At 43.0% G+C, this 23,842-nt stretch overlaps 1 protein-coding gene across 1 annotated transcript; it reads left to right on the forward strand.

Annotated features, from left to right (window-relative positions):
- The first annotated feature begins 1,789 nt into the window (after positions 1 to 1,789).
- Positions 1,790 to 23,051, forward strand: pkn1b (protein kinase N1b). The gene is made up of 22 exons (XM_085352915.1): positions 1,790 to 1,873; positions 6,117 to 6,417; positions 7,450 to 7,595; positions 7,703 to 7,823; positions 9,609 to 9,754; positions 10,531 to 10,744; positions 10,847 to 11,041; positions 11,194 to 11,303; positions 12,337 to 12,480; positions 12,659 to 12,734; positions 14,490 to 14,619; positions 15,796 to 15,886; positions 17,914 to 18,005; positions 18,394 to 18,466; positions 19,654 to 19,745; positions 19,886 to 20,062; positions 20,497 to 20,559; positions 20,660 to 20,736; positions 20,846 to 20,988; positions 22,363 to 22,470; positions 22,646 to 22,726; positions 22,807 to 23,051. Exons 1-22 carry the CDS (start codon positions 1,790 to 1,792, stop codon positions 23,008 to 23,010), a joined length of 2,868 nt encoding a protein of 955 aa, XP_085209041.1. The 3' UTR covers positions 23,011 to 23,051.
- Positions 23,052 to 23,842: the final 791 nt, after the last annotated feature.

Raw genomic sequence — 23,842 nt, forward strand, 5'->3', positions numbered from 1 at the left:
AGGTCTTCAGAGGTCAGAGGTCAAGTTTTGTGAAAATGTTGTTAACTTGATAACTTGTGAAAGACGCCACCGAGGATTTTTAAATTCATATTATATGTATCTGTTAAAAATCTCAGACAAGTTTGAATCTCAGTGACTTTGACCTTAAGGTCAGAGGTCAAGAAAATCCTGTGAATGCAATAGCCAATGAAGGAAGTCACCAAGGATTTTCAAACTGGTACATTATGTGGATCTCCTTGGAGGCTGAGGGTTGGCACTGTTGACTGACAGTAATTTTATGTTTTAATTTTGAATCCAAATCAGATGAACTGACTGTAACTTTAAGAGCGAAGTGATATGATCTTAGTTCCTGATAATGTGGTCAGTACACTTTTAGCAGCTGCACACCCTGCGATTTCACAGACACAATGAGACACAGTTTTGTGTTGACAGGCTTCAAGATAGTTTGAGATCAGTTTGGAAATTTTCACTTTCATTGCTGTCGAATTAATGATGACATCTCAGCCATATCTGTAGAGGTGAGAGACAGCATGGATGCATGGGGGCTGTTATCTCCGCAGCTACCAGTCCACGCAAAACACCAGCCACTGAGAGTGACAGCTGCCCGGTAAGGAAATGTTTTATTACCCGCACACAGATATGTTTCACAGTGTGGATATCTGTTATCAGAACATTTCTAACTGCCTGTGCTTTGCATAGGTTGGCATAACTTCATCTTATTTCACTTCCTATTCCCCTTGCTGTAAAATGCGGGAATATGAAGAACTGGATGTGCTTTGGTGCCTCTTTAAATGCCACACTGTGTGTGCTTGTTGGTTCCCTTCTCGTGTCTCATGTTGTTGCAATGGTGGATACACGGTGGCCAGAGACGGCTATCTGCCGCACAGTGAGGGCTTGGAAGGTCAGTGCCACTGCGCTGCTGAGCATCTGAGTCAGATAAACCCATGACCTGCTTGTCTCTCGCTGGCAGGAAGAGTACAGAAGTCAGGCAGCAGTGAGACCATCTATTGCCCTCAGGAACAGCCGCGATCAGTCAGTGCTGCTGATGTGCGATCACTGCTTGTTCGTGTATGGGAAGTGACTGCTCAGCATTTTTTGTGCCATCTTCAAATAGACTTGCAGGCAAAGTCCATCTCCGTGCACAGGTTTTTAATATCCATGGCTTAGTGTTCAAGTGAGAAGAGTTTGTTTGCTTCAGCCTTTATCCCAGGGAATGCAGATCCATCAGCTTGTCCTTTGACACATCCCTACTCACTTAGAGGTTTATTTTCTTAATCCAACACTTTTTCTGACAGTGTCTTATTATCTATGCAGAAATTCTGACCTGGATGCATAAAATCTGTGTGTGTATCATAGTTCCATATTCACGAATATGCCAAAAATACACAAGAACTTGCTTTGGTAGTAGACTCTATCACAACAGCCTGTCTCTCAGCTATGGGGACTCGGTAGCAGGAAGCAGAGTGACTGTGAGCTCTCTCAGTTACAAAACCACTTAAATGTGTGTGTGTGTACAGAGTGCATGACGCCTCAGTCTCTATCTGGCAAAGAGCAGAACAGGAAGCAGCGAGGTGGGGCTCGGTCTATGCCGTTCTTTCTTCCTCTCCTCCACCTTGTTCACTCGCTCCAGATTTAGCCTGGCTTTTGATTCCTGGCGGGAAGGACATCCTGGATTTGGGGGAGGCAGGAGTAGGACTTTGTGTTGTCTGATTGGTGCTGCTGTCAGTGCTGGGTGTGTGTATGTGTGTGTGTGTGGTGGCCCAAGAGCAAAGCCGGAGGGAGGCCAAAGATGGCCAGTGAGGACTGTGCATTGGAAGACCTGCCACGGGATCAGTTGATTGATAGCCCCGAGCAGGGTGATCCAGAGTCTTCGGTAGGCCACTGTGGCCGGAGCAGGCCTCAACACCGCCGCTTTCTTTCCCTGCGTTACTGTGGCCCTTCTCTTTTCTGTCAGTTTCCTCGTTCATTTCCTGTAAAAACATCTACTGTCTCACAGCGAATCACTTGTGAATTTTGACTGCTGTCCACTGTTGTGATTTCACCCTGCTGCCTGATTTGTCTTATACCTCACTCCAGAGGTTCTTTGTTGTAAAACACCAGGGATTAAGTTGTATTGTGTCGAGCAGGACTACGTCAGAGTGCAAACTCTCCCTTCCTGCAGTTCATGGTTGCTCCGCTTTCTTTTCTGCCATGAATGGCCGCTGCTGGCGCGCTCATGCTGTTCAGGTCTGCCACATCATCAGCGATGTTAATAATATACAGCAGTATGCATCCATCGTACATGCCTACTTCTGTATACGTGTATAAAAATAGTGCGTCTGTTGTTCTTCTAGACCAAGCAAGATAACATAGTTGACCTTTTTCAACAACAAGTGAGACACGCTCAGTTTGATTGCTTCAGAGCTGTGCAGTGACGTAACATTGCATTAAATCTGCAGTTAAAATCCCACAAGCCCTCGGCCTGTGCCATGTGGTTTGGTTGTCGTGCATTGTGTTGCCGATGGATTATGGCCTAATGAGAACAGTGCTGTAGCCGTAGCCTGTGTGTGGCTGGATGGACACGGAGACCTAAGCGGCTGTAATCAGATCCGCTAAGCTGGATAGCTGGCTGCACAGTGCAGGGAAAGGCCCTGAGCAGCTCGTCTTTTAACTCCAGCACAGTGGAGCTGAGAGCCCTCAGATGTTACAACAGTTTTTAAAGAATTCACTTAGTTTTATCTCGGTTTTGCTGTTTAAAAATGTTTTGTTTCATTTTTAGTGTCATCAGGTTTTATTTGGTTTTATGGGCTGCATCTATAAAGGGTAAGATAATGATGGTTATCTCATGATGGTTGCATTGACAAATTTGACCAAATTGCCAAAGACGTTTCCTGTAGTTTGAGTTTGCTGGAGATTATCTGACGTTCAGGAGCGGAGCCACACCACAAACGCTTCACTTCCTGTTGTATGCCTTTAAATGCTTACTTTCCGCTTTCTTCATGTTGGCAGAAGAGGGTTCAGTTAGTATCTCTGAACTTTTTTCCAGCCAACTTCTCCTATTTTTAAAGTCTACTGTGGATGCATCAGTGCCCATTCCCATCTGCTGCCATAAAGGTTTAGCTCCACGGATTCACAGGTTCCTTCTGTCTACCTTCCATGCTCAGCCGTTGGTACACATAGAAGTTCTTCCCCATCAAATGACTCTCGCCTGCTGTCTCCAGTTAACTTCCAGTCGCCTGTTCATCATCATCATACTGAGTTCGAAATATGAGAGAAATCAACCGGCTTAAATCAGTTTAAAGGCAGAGGTCAAACTCTTCTTTGGAGCCGCGTTGATGAAGGTGTAGCCTGTAACAACTGATACAGCTGTTGTTAACAACTTTTAAATTAATCCATGCACATAATTTAAAAGAGCAGGTTAATCATGCTTTCCCTTATTTTCTGTCAAGCGTATATGTTTTTTAAATGAACAATGCCTATGTTAAGCTCCCATGTTAAAATGTCCAACTTCAGTAATGAAATAAGCATTTTTATAGGTTTACTTTGGTGGAAGAAATAGAAATGCCTGCTAGAAATTCTTTTAAATCTGTATAGCCAGTTAGCTGCAAATTATTATTATTATTGGTAACTCATACATTACAGCCACCTTGTTAAATTAAGGCTGTCTGTTAACATTACAGATGTGCAGGCCTGATAATATTTGTTGCCTAGCTCTTAGCTAGCTTTTCATTTTAGCCATAGCCACTAGGTTAATCGTAACTTAGCGGCTAACGTGGTACCGGGTATTTGCTAAGAGTTAAAAAGCTAATGAGAACATTTGTGGCAGCCAGGTAAACGTTTATGATAACTGTTTAATATTTCTGGGTTGTTTAAAAGTTGTTTTAAACAACTTAAGCTTTAGCTTTATTGACCTCCTCATAGAGTGTTGTTCTGTGCTGTGAACATCTACTACAGCTATGTGTTCAGCTGCTAGCTAGGGTTAGGGCTGTGTGCCTGTCTGTCTGCAGGGTTTTTTAGTAAAACTCAGTGTCACCCATAGCTGTTGTTGCCTTTCGGAACAGCTTTAACAAAATTATGTTAAAAATAGTAGAGATTTCTCACGTGACATCGTGCACACGAGTTGCTTACCATACTGGACATGATATTTTGAGGTAAAAATATGTATTTCTTAACTGATTGGCGAATGTGTCCTTGAGGCTGCTAGTTATCACTAGATGAAATTGGTCACAAAGAGGGTCCTCCACCAAAAGCATCCTTATGATTGCCTTGGTCAGTATCAGATTGGCATGGTTGCCAGCAGTTTGGATAGAAGTTGTCAACATGACTGCAAATACTTGCTGAGAGAAACTGAGAGAAACACAGTTACTTGAGAAACTGTGACACAAACCAGAAATGGAGAATATTTGTCTTCTAAGTAACAATTGTGCAGCCAGTACTGGAAGGTGCATCTTTTACTGTGCCAGCAAACATTTTCCGTTTCTGTTTTGTGTCACACTTTTCACAGTTTCACTACTGCTTGGAGAATAGCTGGTAAGTGCTTGTAGAAAAGTTAGTGTGTTCAAACTGTGAGTGACCACAGCAGTCTGCTACCGATCAAAGCAATCACAGCTGGTTGGAGATACACAGTTTTCCCTAGTTACCAGTGGTTGTCAGGAGGTCACTGACTGCTCTCTATATCTGTTTTCCTGAGGCTTTAGCAAAGGATTTCCCATCAAGGTCCTGCAAACACTCAGCAACTGGTTGTTGGAATATTCATTTTCCCCTTACGACTGGTTGCCAAATGGTTACTGACTGGTCTCAAGGTCTTAATCACGTGACCCTACATTGCCATCATGGTTGTCAAACATCCAGAATGGCAGAAGAGTTAATGTCAGATGGCTAGCAATCACATATCTGCAAAACGTCAGTCTAAATTCCTGTGTGGTTAATTGTACAGTCCATTCAAGAAGTTTTTAGTTTGATTTTGTGAGTGAAACTGTTACTTTGTACTATTCCTAGCTAATATTAGCAGGTATCTGATTGTGTATTGCTCACGCATAATCTATGGATGCAGTTTGGTAACCAAGCTTGTTAGCATTAGCTGCTAATGTAACGTGTAACACAGGAGGGTCCAACTCCAGTCCTCAAGTGCCGGTGTCCTGCAGGTTTTAGATGTGTCCTTGATCCAACACAGCTGATTTAAATGGCTAAACTACCTCTTCAACATGTCTTGAAGTTCTGCAGAGGCCTGGTAATGAACTAATCATTTGAGTCAGGTGTGTTGACCCAAGGTGATATCTAAAACCTGCAGGACACCAGCCCTTGAGGCCTGGAGTTGGACACCCCTGATCTTCCTCCTTTCTTTTACATCTTATTGTATTCTCTTCTGATCAACACAGTCCGTCCACCTTTTGTTCAGACTTTCTGTTTGAAACACACAGAAAGTTGGCTTGCAGAAAAAAGCTTGTTTCTGACATAGGATTAACTGCTGGGCTGCACCAAGGTCCAGTATAAGAAAAATAAGGATGATTATTAACTGTTAATCATGTAAAACTGTTTTATTAGCGACCAAGAAAAAAAAATGATGCTGGAAATAAGCTCAAATTAAACTCTTGTGCATCTGGTGATATTCTGTTTTCTCCTCTACTAAATATTGCATCTCATGTATGCTTACTATTATGTTTGCTTACTAGTGACCAATCCAGAAGGAGACCCTGATTGATTTTAGTTTGCATTGTTGCTGTTCTAATCTTCTGTAATCTGGTTAGTGTTGATCAGCAGGAGAGCTGATGTGAGCACTCAGCTCTTTACACACTTAAGTGCTGCCTCTGCTTTGATGCTGCTTCACCACGTCAGCTTGGCAGGTGTCAAATGTTGACGATTCTCTCACAGACGTACAGTTTTTCTCTCCTTTTATCCTGCAGTGCTTCATTTTGTCAAATATGTGCAGGGTGACTGTTTCCAGCTTTTACTGTCATAACCTCAGCTTTGCTCCGTCACCCTGCAAATCAGTTTCTTAGGTCAAACTGAATAATCCTTCTCATAAACAGCAACCTAAATATAGAACCTTTTTTTCATGTTCTTGTGGGAAATCACCTTTCCCTTCTCTTTAGGCTCTTTAACAATAACAACCATCTCCTTTTTTTTCCCTTTTTCAGAGTGACACAGACAGGCTGTCAGTGCTCCAGCAGCTCGGTCTGGACCAAAACTCAGACTTTTCAGACTCCAGTGTGCAGCAGCGGCTGGATGAGCACCGCGAGAAGATCCGCAGAGAGATCCGCAAGGAGCTGAAGATCAAGGAGGGTGCAGAGAATCTGCGCAGGGCCACTACCGACAAGAGGAATGCCCAGCAGGTGGACTCACAGCTCCGCAGCTCCAAGCGGAAGCTTGAGTCACTCCAGGCTCAGCTCCAAGAGCTGGATGCTCACATTGTGGTCAAAGGCCATGAAGAAAACAAAGGTACAGTGCTTTACTGTATCTGATTTGGAGCATACATCACATGTTGCCTGTGCTGCTGGAGGCCTTTTTGTGTTTCCTCCTTTTAGATAACACTGAGATGTTAATAAGGCACGCTGGAGCTTTGAGTTAAATGCTTTAACATACCAACATGCTCATAGTATCAGTGCTAATGTTTAGCAGGTAAATTGTTTGGCACCAGGGGTTCCATTCCTGTTTTATCAAATCAGCACCTTTCCATACTCATATTTCCACATGGTGCCTAACGATTATAAAACAGTTGTGAAACTAAACTAAGAAATGAACAACACCTTAATCGAGCTCCAGAACTGTAGTTATGATGTGATGATAACATAAGCCTGAGTAATGCACCGTTTCAGCTATAAGGTGCATTACTCAGCTTTAGGTTTTTTTTCCTAAAAAAAAGTCAGGAATTAAAAAAAAGTCTGTTAGCTTTAGCTGATTCCTGCTACTAGATTTATGCTTCATAAAACATTGGAAGGAGCCAGGAAAGGTGGTTCGGGCATCTGACAAGGATGCCTACTGGGCGCCTCCTGGGTGAGGTGTATGTCCCACCTGGAGGAGGCCCCGGGGGAGACCCAGGACACGCTGGAGGGATTATATCTCTCTGCTGGCCTGGGAACACCTTGGTGTTATCCCCGGACAAGCTAGAGGAGTAGACCGGGAGAGGAAGGTCTGGGCTTGTCTGCTTAGGCTGCTGTCCCCACGACCCGGCCCCGGATAAGCGGAAGAAGATGGATGGATGGAAAATACCGATCTGAAAGTGTCTTTATATATAAACTTTACTCACTTGTAACTGAAACCTGATGCCTCCTTAGGCAGGAAATATGTAAAAACATATAAATGTCTTGTGTGTTGGCCTTTTATGGAGTAAAACAAGTAAAAAACAAACAACCAAAAGAAAACCTACACACAGTTTTTAGCTTCATGTCCGACCATTTGACAAAAGTGATGTTTGAAAGACTGCATCAGAAGCAACCTGACCTCCTAAGCCGACTCTCTTTCTGTTACCAGATTCAAATAAGTCTCCAGGACCCGTCAACCAGACGTCCACCAATCAGCACCGCATAGCTGCTTTGGAGCGGCAACTGAACATTGAGCTGAAAGTCAAACAGGGAGCAGAGAACATGATTCCAATATATTCCAGTGGCGGTACCAAGGTAACTGAACTAGCACAACCACCAGCAAAAAGTCTTACTCACTATGTTTACTGTCACCTGCACCTTCCGGTGTTCAACCTGTGACATGATCTCTTGTCACTTTTCAGGACAAGAAGCTTCTCCAGACTGCTCAGCAGATGCTGCAGGACAGCAAGACAAAGATCGACATCATCCGCATGCAGATCCGAAAGGCCATGCAGGCAACGGAGCAGTCTGAGGACAACCAAAGTACCTATCGTGCTTTTGTCTCATCTTTCAGTTCCTCCTTTACTCCACCTGTCAGTCTTTCAGCTTATAAACACTGCATATTTTATGATGCGGGCGGATCAATTCTTGGTTCAGAACTTCACAGCGTATAGTCTTCCAGTCAAAAACACACACTCATACGCGCACACACACAAGCGCAGTGTCCATTACAGCCCCCTCACTCTCTCAGGTTAGAGTCTTATTGATGTTCCTGCATCCCCTTGATGTTGCCCAACAACTAAAAGCCATGGCTCATTTAACAGAGGTTAGAGAGCAGGCCGGGCAGATGCGGGGAGCCAGGAAGGGAGTGAGCCTGAAAGGACTGAGTCAGAGATGACAACAGAGCGAAGCGCTGGGAAGGAAGGAGTGAGAGATGAAAGAGAATAAGCAGGCAGGATAAAACAAAGCTCAGATCAGCAGCGACGCTAGATAGGACACCAAGCTCGCTGACTTAAAGACACACACTTCGATTGGGGAGATGTTTTTTGTTTTGGTCTGTGCCACTTTTCTTCCAGCGTGTTGCTTCTTCAGCTTTTTTTAAAACTGCCAAGTTTGCCATTTTTATGTTAACGCGGATCACATGACTGTTGGTGCATAAATGCAGTCAGTCTTGAGGGTATTACCCAACTTTCCAGTTCCTCTCAGCTCCGTGGAAGTCTTTGCATTTAAGCTTTAATGTTTATTTTACACGCTCACTCACAAGGACCTGCGCACAATGTACCCAGCGTGTCAGACGAGCTAGCTGACACGGTGGAGCGTTTACTGGCGCCAGAAATGAGTCAGATGTTTCTCCACAAGTCGGCAGCGACCTCAACCAGAGATAAAAGAGGCTTTAAATGAGGCAGACAAAAACACAATGTCAAATGAGTACTACGATACTACAGAACCTTTCTCTTGGAAAAACTTTCTGTACCGCTGTGACACATGAGACAAAATTATCAAATGTTACGTGTCTGTGGGGGGTATCTGCAATCTCATGAGCCTTTCACCTCAGATATTTCCACAGTAGTTTTGTGGGATTAAGGTCAGGACTTTAAGCAAACTTTAGTAGAGCAACTTGTGTGTTTAGAGATTGTTGTCTTACTGGCTGAGAAATCCATTTTGCTCTCATTCATCCACACAGCATTGTTTAAACAGCCTTCATCTAAATGAGCTGCAGATCAAATGATCTAAAGATCATTTAGCCTTCATTCAAGCAAGCTAGCATGGTTCCTTAATGAGAGTAGTGCTTTGTGCTTGCAGACCTGCAATGCACGCTGTTCGTGTTCAGTGATGATGATGGTGGCCTCATAAACGTGACAGATGTCTTTTATCCTCTTGGAAGCTACCCAGGCCTTAACACTCCTGGCTAATTAGCTAATCATTGCTAACTGACCGGTTTGCAGATTGTGGAGAGTTACAGTGCTCTTACACACATTCTTACATCTGACTGGTGAGGATCAAATTCGTGAGATATGCTTCTGTAACCGTCTCCAGCTTGATGAGGATCAACAGCCTGTTCTTTAAAACCCCACCACAGAGGTTTAAGCCTGGGGTGACCAAGTGTAAAACATCTTTTGTTTGTTTTATGTCTTTAATTAGATTTCTCCTGCAAATTTTGATTTGTGTGGAACTCTCACAGTGTTTAAGGTTATATTTATGAGCAAATGGAAACAAAGGATCCAGTGCATCGTTGGAAAAAAGCCTCGTTACACTTTCTGTTTCTATGTCATATTTAGTCATTTTTGCCCTTTGTTCATGTTGTGTGCTGTTCACACCTTGTCCCAGGTAAGCCGGACCTGTGTGGGGCGGAGCTGCGTGTGGAGGAGCTGTGGCATCACTACCGTGTGGAGCACGCCATGGCTGAGGGAGCCAAGAACATGATGCGACTGCTGGGTGCGGGAAAGGTCCAAGATAAGAAGGCCATTGCTGAGGTCAGAGAGGAGATGGTTGAACTTTATCTGGGTCAGAGATCTACAGTCCTGGCAGTATCATCTGTTTTAAACCCTAAAAAGTTGCATTTGCGTCTCTCCTTTGGGTAGATGGAATAGAAAATGCTGAGTTCTGTGCTGTATGTTGTTACCGTTAAACAGATCCAGCTAGCTGCTTCTCACAATTACCAGTCTCATATGTTAGTCCAACAATGCTAACCAATTACTAGCTGTACCTTTGTGGTGATATCAGTCACGTATCTCTTTGAAAGAAAGTGAAAGAGTCATAACATTTGTTCCTAAATACTGAGCCAATCCTTAAAGTGTCAGTGTTTCTTTGGAAAAGGCAGAAGCAAAAACCTGTACTTTTATTGGTGCAGACACATCCACATAATCCAGAGTAGTCATTTCAAAGAGATTTGGTTACATTTTCTAATTCTGACTTTTTTTTCCTTTAAGCATTGCTAAATAATGTCAGTTTAGCCTCCTCATTTTGCAAGAAAAATAGGAAGTGGATGCAGCAGTTTATTGAAGCATCCAGTGAAACCATTTCTTATGAGGCTTCAGTGAACAGTTGACGGTTCAGCCAAAAGCCCATTTGACCCACAGACCTGTTAATCTCTCAGGTCCTGGTTCAGGTCTTTGCTGGATTTTTCCGGCTTTTTAAGGACAAGACTTTCACCATTTACAAGAAAGACGTTAGCACAGGACAGTATGTTAAAAAGAATCTGAAATCTGTCTCCAGTCTCACAGCTTTGTATTCTTTCTGCGCTCCGCAGGCTCAGTGTGGTTTGAGCGGCTCGTCCCAGCGTCTGGACCTGCTCCGATGCTCTCTGGAACAAAGACTGCTGGAGCTGCCTGAGGATCATCCCAAAGCCTGCCTCATCAAAGAGGAGCTAGTGCTGGCCTCCTCCTCAGCTTTCAGCTCCCGTCACAGCACCCCATATGTCCATAACCAGTACAGCACCCTGATCAAACCATCACCCCTTACAGGTAGACAGAATAAATAGGAGAATAAAACAGCTTTCAGCATATTCAGTCAGAGTTTATTATTCAAAAACGTAAGGTTAATTCCTCTTTGCCTTTTCTTTCCAGGCAGTCTTCAGGTTCGTCTTCTGGGCTGTGTGGGACTGCTGGAGGTCGTCCCAGGGAGAAATAGAGGGACCCCTGTCGTTCTGCCTTCTTACTCCACACCAGATGGACGCTCCTCATTCAAACTGAGCGGCCTCTACAGCCGGAGCACCAGCAGCATGAGCCTCAAGATCCCCAGTAAGAACGAGGACCTCTCGTGTAAGTGTTCCTGGTCTTTTTTTCCCATTGAATTAAGCTCTAGATGACTGTAGTAACTAAAACAAATTGACACTTGAGGCTTATAATTTAATAAAATGCAGCCCCCGGTTGGCAGTCGACATTTTTACTTAGTGTTTGTGTATCTTTAACAGCGGAAGTGAGTGCCGTGCTGAAGCTGGAGAACACAGTGGTGGGTCAGACAGCTTGGAGAACAGTTGGAGAGCAGGCCTGGGACCAGACCTTCACTTTAGAGCTGGAAAGAGTACGACAAAGCACACTCTCAATCTGTTACACTGTCACAGAAATACTGTGGTTCTAGCCTAAGCTGTCAAGCAGTGCTTTCCATGGGCTTTTACATTAGCTACAGTGCATTTGATGGGTTGTTACCCAGAAAAATACCTTCATTTTAAAGTAGAGCAGAGATTTTGTTTTGTTTCTTTTCACTTGGATTTGTTTCCAATTCCTTACTTGGTTTAAATTCACACATTTCCCCTTCAGTATCATCTTCTAGCGCAGCGGTCCCCAACCCCCGGGCCTCGGACCGGTACCGGTCCATGAGTCGTTTGGTACCGGGCCGCAAAGAGTTGAGGCTCAGGTGTGAAATGTATGGTGTTCAGGGTTTTTATCAGTTTTCAGCGTTATTTTGTTATAGTTTTTATCGTTTACTTGGTTTTCCTGGGTCTTTTCACTTGTGTTATAAATAAATCTTCTTTTTTTCGGTACCGGTACTAGTTTTATTTTGTTGTATTTATCCGCGACACCTTAAAGGCCGGTCCGTGAAAACATTGTCGGGCATAAACCGGTCCGTGGCGCAAAAAAGGTTGGGGGCCGCTGTTCTAGCGCACTACTGGAAGATTTCCAGCACAGCTGCTATATATAAATCTCTCCCTGGAAGTCTTGCCCTCTTCGACCTTGTGCCTCTGCCAACTGGATCTCCTCCAGTGTGTCAAAATTATGATCATTCAACCAGATTTACATTCTGGTGGGGAGGAGGGAGTTGTCCAAGTCACAGAAAGGCAAATCTGGCGAGCAGAGGGGCGTTAGGAAGATAGTGAAGAAGATTGTGTTGTTCTGCATTGACAGCCTGAATCTGGGAGCAAATTCACAGTGCACAACCACGATGAAGAAACTGCCTGTTAAATGTTTACACTGTCACTGAGCTGCAAATGTCGTTCCTATAGCGATAACCAAGCATGAGCTTAGATCCTGTTTCTCACGGTTTCCCTGAAGCAGAACTGCGGACTTGTTTTTTTTAAATGTATCGAAGCAATCGAATGTTCGTGTTTTGTGATTAGTCCAGGGAGATGGAGATCGCTGTGTACTGGAGAGATTATCGCTCCCTGTGTGCTCTGAAGTACCTGAAGCTGGAGGATTTCCTGGACAACCAAAGACATCAAGTCCAGCTGGAACTGGAGCCACAGGGGCTGCTGCTGGCTGAGGTACTGGGCAGACACATGCGTGAACATTACAGCTTCCTTTTAGTCTCATCAGAACCTCCTCATCATTCATATTTGCCTGCAAACACTAAAACACAAAAGTACCTAAAAAACACAGTCGCTGTGTTTTTTTACCTCAGGCGCAGACTAGAGTTGTAACGTGTAACTGTGCATGTTTCAGGTGACCTTCTTCAATCCAGTCATAGAGAGAGGCCGAAGACTCCAGAGGCAGAAGAAAGTCTTTTCTAAGCAGCACGGTATGCTCCAGTGTTCACACACAACCTTTTTATATCCACGTTTGGACTTTAAAATCTTTTTCCCAGCTTGCTGCTTTTCTTGTTTCACATTTTTTTTGACAAGCGGATCAAACGTGTACGTGCTCTGCAGCGCCATCTACTTGTGGAAAAAGAGACTTGAATCCACCAGTGAACAAAAGAATGAGAAGCGTGTGTGTGTTAAGTCACCACCGCTGGCTTTATCGGTCTGTGACTGCGATCTGTCATTCAGACATGGACCCGTTTTGCATGATTGCTCCTCACGGCTTCATTCAGACGTACTCAGAACACACTGATGGAAAGTACACCAAGTGATGCATAATGCACGAGGTCAGAGTTTTCTTAACTGCAGCTGTTTTTTGGAGCTGCCTTAATAATTAGAGAGGTTATAGGGATACATCCATAACTGTCTTGGCAAAATAAAAAAGGTTAGAGATCATCTTTGTGAAGTAAAGATCTTGGTGTCATTTGCTGTTAGACATTGTCAGCAAGTCGGGGATAATTAATTTTTGGTAATTAATAATGTTTTTCTGCGTTGCATGCAAATGTGTGCAGCCCTTTCACTCTGGAGAAGATAATGAGAGGTTTCTGTCATCTGATGCTGCAGAATTGTAACAAATGCGCAACAAAAAGCTTCCTGAAGCAGCTCCTATTAGTGTTAACTGGGATTATTGCCAGCACTGGTGAGCAGTGGTGAAGATTTTATGCTTCAAAATTTGACATGAGCATGAGAGGAGGTTTTGGAGAGGTCTGTATGTACCTCCAACAAAAACTTTAAACTGTCTGTTTTGCTCTCTCTGAATTTTTTTTTTTTAGTTCAAAAGCCTTTTTGAACACAAAGAGGAAAACTTTGAGCATGTTGTCAGATTAGTCGGAGGCTTAAAGTGAGTGTGTCACATGGCAGGTTTTTCCCCTGTTTAAAAAGTTATTGTTAGCTAAGCTGACAACTCAGCATGTCGGAGAGACAAGTGCACAACTGTAATTTCCCCTCAGTGACTCTGAGTGACTTTCTCACTTGTGCCATGTTGAAAGTGATCATTACTGCATGTTGTTAGGTCTGAGCGGGTTGCACATTCACACATTCAGATGTCGTTGGGTTAAAAGGAAAAGGAATGCGTGTCTTAAAAAATTATTTGGTATAGCTTAGTGGGTAAAGTGGATCGGCCACTATTTGCAAGGTGAGCAACTCTAGCTCCTTTGTGTCCCTGTGGTCGCAGCAAAGTCTTTCCTGAGCCTGGTTCAGCTGGAGGTTTCTTCCTGTTAAAAGGGAGTTTTCCTTCGTTTGGGCTTTCTTGGGGTTTTCTCTTTATCATTGTTGGGTCTTTACTTTACACTACAAAGCACCTTCAGGTGGTTGTTGTTGTGATTTGGTGCTGTATAAATAAACTGAATTGCTGAATGATACATACATCAGTTATTCTAAATTAAGATATTATTTTACTCGCTTCAAGCCTGCTGCATGTGAAGTTTTGTTTATAAAACCACAGGAGTTGAAATAATATCATCTGTTTAATTTACGAGACGCACATTCTAAAGATAAGGTAAGATAAACCTCTTTTAGTCCCACATGTGGGATCTTTTTTTTTTTATCACAGCAGAAAGTACAAGTTAAAAGCAGTAAAAAATTAAGAAAAAAAAACTCACATGAAAAAGTCACATGCAATAGGGTCACGTCATTTGACAGCTGAGCTGAAGCTGAAGAGTTTCTTTTTCACATTTGGCAATGTGTACGTTTAGGTAAAGCTTTCCTGCGGGCCCGTCAGATGAACGTGGACATCGCTACCTGGGTCCGCCTGCTGAGGAACGTCATCCCGAGCGGAAGCAGCGCGCCCAGTTTCACAAGCAGCCCGCTCACAACCAGTGCAGGGTATGTAACTAATGTGTCTGCAGGTGGACTGAAATGCATATGGTATGCCTTAATGCATTTCAGTTATTAATTTAGGATATGTTTATTTTAAGTCGTGGTCATTGATCAGTGTAGAGCTGATTAAAGGAATCAATATCTGACCACTTTGGATCAGTTGCTAATGGGTGGTGGATCTTATGTAGCTTTAAAGAACTTTTTAATGTCTGCCATTATTTATATTTTTATATTGTCATTATTATTATTGTTATTATTGCATCATTTAGACAGCGTGAGTTACACCTGAGCGGGTATTCTTGAAGTTGAGTTTATTGTTGGCGGTGTATTCATTTTCATTTTTTACCAGAAAGTAAATACCGTATTTTTCGGATTATAAGGCGCACTGTCGATGAACGGGTCTGTTTTCATACATAAGGCACACCGGATTATAAGGCGCATTAAGCAAAACAAAACAGTCAGATAAGTCAAACTTTACTCAACTCTTCTTCTTGCTTCCTCCACTTCCGTACCATTGACTCATTAATGTTGAATTTTCTCGCAGCTGCTCTATTCCCATGTTGTTGCAGTATTGTGGATGGATTATCTCAGTTGTTCTCCTGACTGAAGTTTGGTCCGTTTACAGCATCCTGCTATGCGATTGCATTTGTCCCTAACCATCGGGAAACCTCACATGAGCTTTCATTGAGTGGAAAAAAGTTAGCGTTCATCTGTTTTCATGGCTGCCTGGATGTTAAACTTAATTGTTACACCTGGTAAAGCAGCAACGCTGATGATTTTATTAAAGATGAAAGAATTTAGACAGTTTTTAACTCTCAGTGATGCCGCAGTGTTCATTTGACTTTGGGACCTGAAACGGATGGAGTTTTGGACCCAGATTACTCCGCGAGGCTCCTGACTACGGTGGCCGTAATGCTCCGACAATCCATCAAGCGGTGCAGCTTCATAGCTTACCAAAGTCCTGCTAAAACATTTTTTGACAGATTTTTGAGCGCCGTGTACCACATAAAATCGGTCCGACGTCAGTAAGCGCAACCAGAATTCATACATAAGGCACACTGTCGATTTTTGTGAAAGTTAAAGAATTTTAAGTGCGGTTATAGTGCAGAAAATACGGTAATGCTTTTATTTGTGCCTCCACAAAGTTTGATTTCTTTTTTCTTTATTTTGTGCACTCTGCAGGGAAATCTCAGTGGAGAAGCTAAACCTGGAAACTGACCATCTGGTAAAACCTGAAGTCAAGACAGATGTAGTGGACTCACCTGCTCCCGTGGTGAGTGAGATGCAGAGATTCTCTTGGGGGAAAAGATGGGCATCTTTATACTATCACGTTACCATTTTCCTGTTTTCCTACCTGCAGCCTCTGTCTTGAAAACAGTGCTCCCTGTCATACAGGCTGCCTTCCTGTGGGCTGCAGTGAAATCTAAGACCGGCCTAGCCGGGGCCTGAGCGGAGACAGAAACAGAAAGAATGAATAATTAGCCAAATGGAGAACTGAAATCTCAGGGAGACAGCTTTAATGAGACATAATTGGATGGAGGGGAGCTTTAATTTGATCAAGTCCAAATCTGTGTGATTTTCCCAGTGTGAAGAACACAGTCTGCAGAGGGTGATAGTGTGGGAGTGAAGAATAGAGAGGTGGAAAATAGAGGAGCTGTGACAGCGAAGCAAAGAACCAACTGAGCCTGAAAATTAAACTTATTTCATTTTCACTTACTTATGAAAGGGAAACAGTTATTATTAAAAACAATGCAGTTTAGTAAGAATACAAGGAAAAGAATTTTCAGGAACTGCTTTAAAGATTATGACGATTATCAAAAATACACAGTTTATTCTGGTTTAAATCCAGAGACATTAAATCATTTAATTTATTTAAAATTGCATCACATAAGTGAATAGGCTAATGTCAAACATAAGGCCCGGGGGACAGAATTGGACCGGCAGAGATTCTAATCCGGCCCACTGGAAAGATTTGGAAAAAGTAAAGGAGTGCATAGATTTTGAACTTTTAACTATATATTTATAGTTTGCAGCTTTTTCTACTGATTAAGATCTCCTCCACGACCATTCATGAAATACCAAAGTAAATAAGGAGTAGATTAAAAATTAAATGACAAAAACTTTCCTCTTTTTCCAGTATCTGCTGTATCTACTGTAGAAATGTTCTACTGTAGAAAAAAGGGACATTATTAAAAATACAAGACTGTCTGGGCAACGAGCTACCAGACCTTTTTCTGTTATTTTAGCATGTGAAAGAAATTTAATTTAATTTATACAGCGCTAAATTACAACATCAGTCATCCTGAGGCGCTTTATCTTGTAGGCTAGACCCTACAATAATACATAGAGAGAAAAACCCAACAATCATATGGACCCCTATGAGCAAGCACTTTGGTGACAGTGGGAAGGAAAAGAAGAAACCTCCGGCAGAACCAGGATCACGGAGGGGAGGGACGGCTGCTGGGAACGGTTGGGGTGAGAGAAGGAAAACAGGATAAAGACATGCTGTGGAAGAGAGACAGAGGTTAATAAGAAGTATGATTCAGTGCAGAGAGGTCTATTAACACATAGTGAGTGAGAAAGGTGACTGAAGAAGAAATACTCAATGCATCATGGGAACACCCTTCCTGTTCTTCCTGTTAAAAGGGATTTTTCCTTCCCACTGTCACCAAGTGCTTGCTCATAGGGTGTCGTCTGAGTTTTCTCTGTCTTATTGTAGGGTCTTTACTAAAGCACCATGATCCCTTAAAATAATATTACATTATTACAGGAACTAAACAAGGAGACAAAATATCATCTTTTCAAATATAAGCTTTAATTTGGTGATTTCATTCCTTGCATTCTAAATGTAATATTCCAAATTATACACTTTATGCAACATGGCTTGTCAGTACACTGTATACCAGCAGAGCTAGTGTGACTTTAAATATAAGAGGCCAGGGAGGAAGACAGACAGATTTAGACAAGCAGAGAGAGACCCAGAGGGGCCCGTGGCAGATGGTGTGTTCAGCGGGGTTGAAGTATTATGAGATTAATTACTCTGATGTTTTTAGACAACTAATTAGCAGTGAGAGGGGAGCGAGGAAGACAGGGGAGAGGGGAGGAGCGAGGCTGTCGGCCAACAGGGGGATCTGACCATCCGGCTCGATGAGCATCACTGACTGATTGTCTGCTTCTACAGATGTTCTCCATCATTTTGCCCTCTTTTTGCTGTATTCCCTTATTGGTATTATCTCCCCCCTGTGTCTCTTGTCATTCAGTATGCTGGTGTTTCACATTTCCCCTCCCCTGTTATCACAGGAACAGACGCCGGTCATTGAGCCTCCGTCCAAACCAGAAGTCCCTGTTCAGGAGACGCCAATCAGATCACAATCCCACAACTCTTTAAGCAGGTGCAGAAATAGACAAAGATCCTTATCTCTCTCTGTCTCTCACACACACACACACACACACACACACACACACACACACACACACTTGAACCCACACCTGAGCATGTCTTTTGCAATATTGCCAGCACAGCATGACACCAGGAAGACACCCCCTCACACAATATGGCCATATTTCGTAACCTCTTTTTTTTAACACCTGATTTTAACGCTGAGTCATCATTAATATGGATTACTGCATATGTCACCCCAGAATAAGACATGCTTTACTGTGTTAGACGCTAAAACGCAGAACAAAAAAGCGAGTTTCTGGTGTATGTAACAGATTTTGTTGAACGTTATGAAAGACATTTATTGCATTTGCTGTATAATAGTAATTTCCCTCTCTCAGGCCCAGCAAAGGACCTCTTTCCCTGCAGGACTTCAAGCTGATCGCTGTTCTCGGCAGGGGCCACTTCGGGAAGGTACTGTGTTTCATTTTCAAAATGATAAAATACACATCTGTTGTGTAAATAAGTATTTTAATATTAGCAGCCTGTCAGTAAACACAAGCTCCATGCAGCTCCATGGAGCATTTTAGCCTGTTTTAGCTCTGTGGGCCTCATTCAAGTGGGCATGTGAAATAACTGTTTGATTGATGAAACGTGCACACTGAACAGTTTTATTCTTTCCATCATACATTTGGTATTAGATCTCGGTATTACACCCCCTATGAGCTTTGAATTCTAGGCTTTTTCACAGAATCCAACCGACTTGTGAGTGGCAGATCATATCTACTAATCTTAACCAGTATATCAGCTGATCTTAGCTATATACATCTATATATCTGTATCTATAATAACTAAGATCTGTTGATGTAAATAGCTGAGAACGTTTTCATTTATTACAGCAGATAAATGAACATTTAAAAATGATAGAAGAGATGGGGGGAAGCACCCTTTAACCGTTTTACGAGTGTTGACTTTGCATTATTTGTCCACCAGGGGGCACTTTGTAACTTCCTTATTGGCAACAGGTGTTTGGAGCCACAAACAAAATTACCTGCTAATCTGAGCTGAGTCGGGGAGAATATAAACTAGTAAATAAATAACTACCCATAAGAATTGTCAGTGAAATCTGTTTATGTTTCATGTGTCTGTAAGATAAAACATTTTGGCATTTCCTCAGCCAGCCTGGACATAGTTCAAGGCCGTTCCAAATTTAGTTGCAGAGTACAAAGATATTCTTGTCAGAAAATACTGATAAAGCTCAAATTTGTCCATTCATACTGTCGAAAGAAGCCCAAGGAACACATAAAGAGCTGCGATCAACCAAATAAACCACCACCACCAAAGCGCTATACAAATACAGGCTATTTTAACATACTTCCCTAAATACTCACACTTACTGCAAAAATACCTCCCGGATAAATGCAGGGTTGCTCCAAGTTCATATTTATTGAAAAGAAAAATGCTTTAGGTTTCAGGCTGAGGCAGGTTGGGTAGGAGGGAGAGTACTGAGTTCTTTATTAGATATGCTTTTTGATCACAGAGACAAAATTACAGAATTACACCTGCCTTCTGTTACTTTTTTCCAGTTCATTTCCATTAGCAGAGAGTTACTCAACAAAAACTCTGAAGTGATTAACGAAAGCTTTTGTTGGACTCTTCAGGTGCTGCTATCGGAGTACAAAAAAACAGGCAGCCAGTACGCCATCAAAGCCCTGAAGAAAGGAGACATCGTCGCGCGTGATGAAGTGGAGAGGTAGCTGTGCTTTACCACCTTAACCACATCTCTGCTGCACGACAAGAGCTCATTCACCTCATAATTACACAATGATTGTCTCATGTGCATCCCCCTTCCTTCCCCGTCCCTCCCCCTTTCCTCTGTCTGTCCGTCTCCAGTCTGATGTGTGAGAAGCGGATCTTTGAGATCGTCAACGGCTCCCACCATCCCTTCCTGGTCAACCTGTTTGCATGCTTCCAGACGCCAGAACATGTGTGTTTTGTCATGGAGTACACGGCAGGAGGAGACCTCATGATGCACATACATGCAGACGTCTTTTCTGAGCAACGTGCTGTGTGAGTTCTGCTTTGTCGTGCATGTATACCTACACATATCTACAGGAGCTGCTCGGTCATGGAAACCATGCCATGAAGCTCCCGGCACACAGTTTTGCCGCTGATGTTAATGTGTACGGAAGTTTGAAGCAGTTTTTGAGTCAACAGAGCGTCTGTCACTTTCACGCACTGCAACTTTGTGTAGTAGGCTCCTTTGTGGCTGAGCTTCTGTGGGTCGTAAAAGCTTCCACTCTACAATAACACGGTTAATTGTGGGATATGTAGGCGGGAAGAAATCTGACAAACCGAAGCTTGAATTCAGCGAGCTCTTTAGTGTGACTCATTCTTTCATGAATGGCTCGGTGCGCAGACTTTATACACCTGGAGGAATGGGACTGAAGTCTTGCTTCACACTTTTCTTCTGCGTCTCTTGCTTTCTGTCGTCTGTACAACAGGTTCTACTCTGCCTGTGTGGTCTTGGGTCTTCAGTTTCTTCATGACCACAAGATTGTGTATCGGTGAGTGTTTGTATCGCCTCCGTCTTTGCATTCCACACGTAACGCGTTTCCTTTCTCTTTGAAGTAGTCGACATAAATCTGATTCCTTTTCTTCCATCAGGGATCTTAAACTGGACAACCTGCTGCTGGACACTGAGGGTTATGTTAAAATAGCTGACTTTGGGCTTTGTAAAGAAGGTGAGTGTTCATCATATGCTGATCACACTGATCCTCTGTTCCCTTCTGTTTGGTTAAATCTGACTCAACCCTCCCACGTTGGTCACCCTTTGTTTCTTTCTTTTCTGAGGCATGGGTTATGGAGACAGGACCAGCACATTCTGTGGGACTCCTGAGTTTTTGGCCCCAGAGGTGCTCACAGACACATCGTACACCAGGGCAGTCGACTGGTGGGGCCTCGGGGTGCTCGTGTATGAGATGCTGGTGGGAGAGGTGAGAACTAGTCAGTCACCACATTCACACGGGCCATTTTCTCCTGACGTTGCTCTCACCCATGTGATTGTTGTTAGGGTAGAAAGGGTAAATGATCCTTGTAGCGCTGACCCAAGCTCAGACGCAGAGGATCAGATGATCCCCGATTCCCAGAGTTACATAACTTGCTACCTTCTGAGCTTCCCACTGAGCATGACAGGAGTGGGGAAAAGGTTGTGTAAATGTCATGAATACCCATCTTTCTTCGAGCTTCTTATCTCCTGCCTGGATGTCAAATAAAATGACAAAAAATGAAACACTAACACTGAAGATGCCATCTTTAGGTTTCATAAAAAGTCATGACAGGGGCATGTTTACTGTTTCTAACACTTTAAAACGTTTGATAGCAGATGAAGCTGTTAGCTTAAGGCTTGAAAGCAGAATATTTTCTCTTTCGTGCTTGATGTGGGACTTATACATCATATCTCCAAACGTTGATTCTGTTCATCGGGACGTAGCACTTTCAGTGGGAAAAACGTTTCGTCACTCATCGACGTGATTTCCTCAGTCTCAGTCTTCAGTCTCTTGAACAGAATCAACTTTTGGAGGTTTACTTACCTGGATGATTGGGCATCAAGACTTTTTATGTCATAGTGCAGCAGAGGTAGTCAGTGGGTGTTTAGGCATCCAAACTCTTTAGTGCTGTAACATGGTCTGGTTATTGTCTTACTTAAATAAGGATGGTGGCTAAGCTGCTTCAGGTGTATTGTTATGCATTAGAAAAATGTTCTACGTACAGGTAATCACATGATAGGGTGGGGTTACAGTGAGTTCACCCCAAACCTTGGCTGATTGTGACCTACATCCATTTTCACACCTTGGCTCATGGGGTTAGGTAGAGGATCATTAGGGGGTCCTTTCTCCCTCTCGGGGGGGACACTCCCACAGGGCTTAAATCTGTGACTCTCCACCATTTGACCCTAGAACTGAAGAAGCTTCTCGGATGAGAGGTGAAACGTCTTTAAGTTGCTTAAAGACGTTTCACCTCTCATCCGCTTAGAAAGAAAAGTCCAGATGCTTTTCTTTCTAAGCTCCTTAAAAGAGCAGCTGAAATATATAAACTCCATGTTTATTTATCATAATAATGAATCATTAATTTAATTTACACCCATCATGTAAATTTCATTTGACCAGGTTCCATTAAATGTAACATTTTTATTGTACTCGTGTACCAATATTCTATGAAAAATTTACATATAATCAAATTACTTAAAGTCAGCATTTTGTCATTAGTTACAGTGTAATACCACTGTAACTAATGATGAGTATGCTACAGAATGTAGTTGAATAAAACGTTATATTTTACAGATGTGTAATGTATAATGTTTGTTTCAGTCTCCTTTCCCAGGTGATGATGAAGAGGAGGTTTTTGACAGCATAGTGAACGATGAAGTACGCTACCCGCGCTTCCTCACCACTGAGGCCATCGGCATCATGAGACGGGTCAGACGATGCTTTCTTAAAGTTATTTTGGGCTTTTGTGTATTTCTAATAATAATAATAATAATAATAATAATGGATTGCATTTATATAGCGCTTTCTTTTTGATTTTTAGGAAGGTTTTGATATGTCTTCACGTTTTTTTGTGCTCATAAGTGACATTTTTGTTTTTTTCTAGCTGTTGAGAAGAAATCCCGAAAGACGTCTCGGTTCTGGAGAAAAGGATGCCGAAGAGGTCAAAAAGCAGCCTTTTTTCAGGGTGAGCATTTTTTCTTTCATATTTTTTTTTCCTTGGCGAGAACGTTGATTGACAGCTACCTAAACCTAAATCCCATTCAGGTAATGGACTGGGAGGCACTCCTGCAGAGAAAAGTCCCGCCCCCGTTCGTTCCCAACATAGTGGGGAAAGAAGACGTCAGCAACTTCGACGAGGAGTTCACCAACGAGGCTCCCGCTCTCACGCCACCCCGCGAGCGCCGAGCCCTCTCCCGTAGGGAGCAAGATTACTTTAAGGATTTTGACTACGTCTCTGACCTCTGCTAGGCTCCGCGGTCAGAGGTCAAAGGGTTATTAGCTCCCCACTGCCAGCCACAGACTCTGAGAGGAGACTGAGAAGTGAAAGGCTGCTGTAAAAGCACAGAGGAACTTGATGTTGATGAGAAGCGAGGAGCACTCTCTTCTCCGCGTGCTCACGGTGAGACGAAGCACTGGCGTCAATGATTGCGCGTTCCAAACACAGGCAGTAACAAACAGACTGTCTTGAGGGTGGGGGGGTGGGGAGGTCACGAGAAGAACTGAAGATAATCCAGGTTATCAGATCCTGCTGTTTGTTTGAAACGCTCACAGAGCCTCAAAATCACAAAGAGTGAAAAAAATGTGATGATTCTGACAGGAAGCGCTCTTTTTTTCCTGCATTTGCTACACTCTGTCGTCCCTTTATCTCTGCTGTCTGTTGCTGCTACAGTGTGTGTTTAGCCATGTGCACTGTCCTCTGCCTCAGTCATGAATGTATCCACGTGATCCGCAATCATGCACCACCCGTACATTACCACCCGGGGGAGCCAGAGGAAAGAGGGGCTCTCTTCTTTTGATTAAGCCAAAGAAAGGCAGGAGCAAGTGGACGGTCTTGCTCAGTCGTCTTTGTGTTGCGTTCCCACCGACTTTTGGTACAACACAGATTTTTGACTCCAATCGTTTTTCAGAGACAGGAAGCTTTTACAATTTTTGTGATTTTAAAGTTTTGTTTTACCCCCATCTGTGTTTCTTCCTCTGTCATTTGCTGGTGAAATGTGTTGACTCAGTAAAAATGTGAACCCAAACTTTGGAAAATTTGGTGATTTAATGCCCCCCCCCCCAACAACACACACGTCTGCTG

This window comes from Diplotaxodon limnothrissa, linkage group LG4 (genome assembly GCF_057381915.1).
Source record: "Diplotaxodon limnothrissa isolate DT_005_m linkage group LG4, D_limnothrissa_male_GT1.1, whole genome shotgun sequence".
Classification (NCBI taxonomy): domain Eukaryota; kingdom Metazoa; phylum Chordata; class Actinopteri; order Cichliformes; family Cichlidae; genus Diplotaxodon; species Diplotaxodon limnothrissa.